At 44.4% G+C, this 2775-nt stretch overlaps 1 protein-coding gene across 1 annotated transcript; it reads right to left on the minus strand.

Annotated features, from left to right (window-relative positions):
• Nucleotides 1-719: 719 nt before the first annotated feature.
• Nucleotides 720-2407, minus strand: Had2 (beta Hydroxy acid dehydrogenase 2). Its single transcript, XM_018013394.2, has 2 exons — nt 1978-2407; nt 720-1344 (listed from the first exon to the last, which is right to left on the minus strand). The coding sequence occupies exons 1-2, from the start codon at nt 2386-2388 to the stop codon at nt 808-810; spliced, it is 948 nt and encodes a 315-aa protein (XP_017868883.1). The 5' UTR covers nt 2389-2407; the 3' UTR covers nt 720-807.
• Between the last annotated feature and the right edge of the window lie 368 nt (nt 2408-2775).

The following is a 2775-nucleotide window of genomic DNA, read 5'->3' on the forward strand; positions in this document are numbered from 1 at the left end:
TATGATGAAAATAAGCAAAATATATTTATTACTCATAACTTTGTGTATCAAAATAAAAATTTTAGTCAAAAATAGCTGCCAAATGAAATGCAAGCCGTTAAAAATTTGGTCTCTTAGGGCATTAAATGGTGTAGAATCAAAAGGCGAGAATTACACTTTTCCACTATTTCCACATACATTTTTTGTGATTTTTAGATGAAGATGGATGAGTAAATATTTTTTTATTTTCATAGTATAAACCAATTTTAATAAAAAAAAACTTTTGTCTATTTTCCCCATTCTAAGGAAACATCAATTTTTTGGTATTCATGTTATTTGCGGTCCCTAGTAATTAGTATTGCTTGCGAATAAACCTGAAGTTAATTTATCATTGACTGACTATCATTTAAGGCTCAAGCAAATAATATACTCTACAGCATATATATTATACTTCTGCCTAAAACTTTTAATTAAAAGTCAGCTGTGACCCGTTCGCAATCCTTCATTGTTTTTATTAACTTTTGGTTCGCTGCCGGAATTTGCCGCGTGTCAAGTGAAAAGTGAATTAAGGCTGATTGCATTCAAGCAGGTCAAGTGTCGAAGCCGGAATTGAAATGGAAAAGCAGTCCAAAGCCAACAAACGGATAGGTGACACGTTGCCAAAAATAGAAAAAATAAAAATAGAAAGAAAATAAAATTGAACAGAAAAAAAATTAATTTCATTAATGCACACGGCTATCTGCAAATGAATTGAAAGCGAGCCATGAGGGGCCGACTCAGCTCCCGTTTAATCAGCATAAATGGAAATACAGAGTAGTGCAATCGATTTTATGTGAACTGCCGCTTGAGCTCCGCTAGGCGTGTTAGGAACTCGTCCCGCGCCGCCCGCCTCGCCGGTAGAGCCTCGAGCGGCACCAGCTCCTCGCATTGGCGCGCTATCTCCTCCAGCGCTTCAGCCTCGGCGCCGATGTCGGGCGTTGGTCCGTAGGTGGCGCTCACAGCGGCTATTTCGCCGCCAAAGCGCTGGAAATAATCGGCGACGCCGCCGGGCGCATTCAGATGCGCCGTCTCTAGAGAGCCCATCAACGCATACCGCATGCCCAATCCATCGCTGAGCACGCGGTCCGCATCTGCCACGCTGATGATGCCCGTAGAGACCAGACGCCAGACCTCATTCAGTATGGCGTACTGTATGCGATTTGTAGCAAAGCCCTGAATCTCACGCCTCAGGACCACCGGACGCTGACCCAGGGTCAGCATTAGCAAGCGAGTGCGCTCCACAGCCTCTTCGTTAGTCCAGGGCGCGGGCACTAGTTCGACCAGCGGTATGAAATATGGTGGATTAAGTGGGTGAGCGACCAGAATCTATAGGTAATCGATACGATTGAGATAGACTATTAATGGAAAGAGAGAAAATTAAATAAAGTGACAAATGAAGAGGGAGACGAAAGGTTAGAGAGTGAATGAGTGAGAAAGAGAGAGAGAGAATAGTGACGAAGGGGTGGAGAGGGGAGTCGGAGAGAGAATGAGAGGGAAAGAATAAATGAGAGATATAGATAGAGAAGGAGAGAAAGAATAAGAGATAGAGGAATAGAAAGATAGAGTGAGGACAGAGAGAGAGAGAGAGAGTAAGAAATGACAACATTAGGACGGAATGAAATATAGAGGAAGAGATGTATATTTATGGGCAGAGAGATGACGATAGAATATACATATAAATAGCGAGAGAGATAGAAAGAGGGACAGTGAAGCAGAAAATAGGGAAATAGGATAAGAGAAAATGGTAAATATGATAAAATGATAGAGTTGCGCATGTAGCGCATTTCGCGAGACATTTATTCTCGCAATTGGTAAGGCCTATTGAATGCTTGCACAGAGCTCAGAGCATCGCATCGAGAACAGACCCTCGACTAGAGCATCTTTACTTATTTTCAGTTATGTGAAATACCATGAAAGTAATGTATATTCCATGCACTTCCAACTAATTGTTGCTCCCACCTGAGAGCGTCGCTTCAACGACTCGCTGAAGAGCGACGGCATGAAAGTGCTTGTCGAGCTGGCCAGCACGGTTTGGGGTTCCAGCAGGTCATCCAATTGGGCATAGAGTGAACGCTTCAGCTGCAGCTGCTCCGGCACGCATTCCTGTATGTGCAGCGCATCCTGCACCAACTCCTTCAGCTGAGTGCAGCCGCTGATGAGCTCGAATTGTGCCGCAGCTGTTAAGTTGCCACGCAGTGCGCCCTTCGCCTCCAGTTGCTGCAACTCCTCGCGCAGCTCGTCGAGTGCCGTCGCTATCTGCGACTCCAGAATGTCGTAGAGCTGAACCCGGTAGCCGGCGGAGGCGAACAGCAGAGCCCACGCGCGCCCAATCAGGCCGCTGCCCACGATGCCGATCCTCTGACCACCCATTTTATACTATCGCCAAGTGAGTCTCGCAGCCGTCGTCGTTGTCGTTGTTGAGATTTATCGCTGTGGGTTCGAGTTCATGCAGCATACACATAATTAAAATGCCATTAATGATAATGACTTGTTGATTTTTCTGCTTTGCATTGGGGCTCGGGCATGTGGATTCTGTTTATCGCCCTGAAATGCTAAGTGGAGGAAAAGTTTCAAGTCGCAGAAGAGCGACTGCCAACAAGTGAAGTGAAGTGCAGAGAAAACTTTTGAATTAAAAAGCCTGACTTATTCATTATTATGTCTCGCCGACGATTTTTAAAGTCACTTTCATATTATAATAACTGCAAGTACTGCAAATAATTTTCTTTTTTACATTCTCTTAAAATCGGCTCCTTTAGG

The sequence above is a fragment of the Drosophila arizonae genome, chromosome 5 (assembly GCF_054131065.1).
Source record: "Drosophila arizonae isolate 15081-1271.41 chromosome 5, UAZ_ARI_1.0, whole genome shotgun sequence".
In the NCBI taxonomy this organism is placed as follows: Eukaryota; Metazoa; Arthropoda; class Insecta; order Diptera; family Drosophilidae; genus Drosophila; species Drosophila arizonae.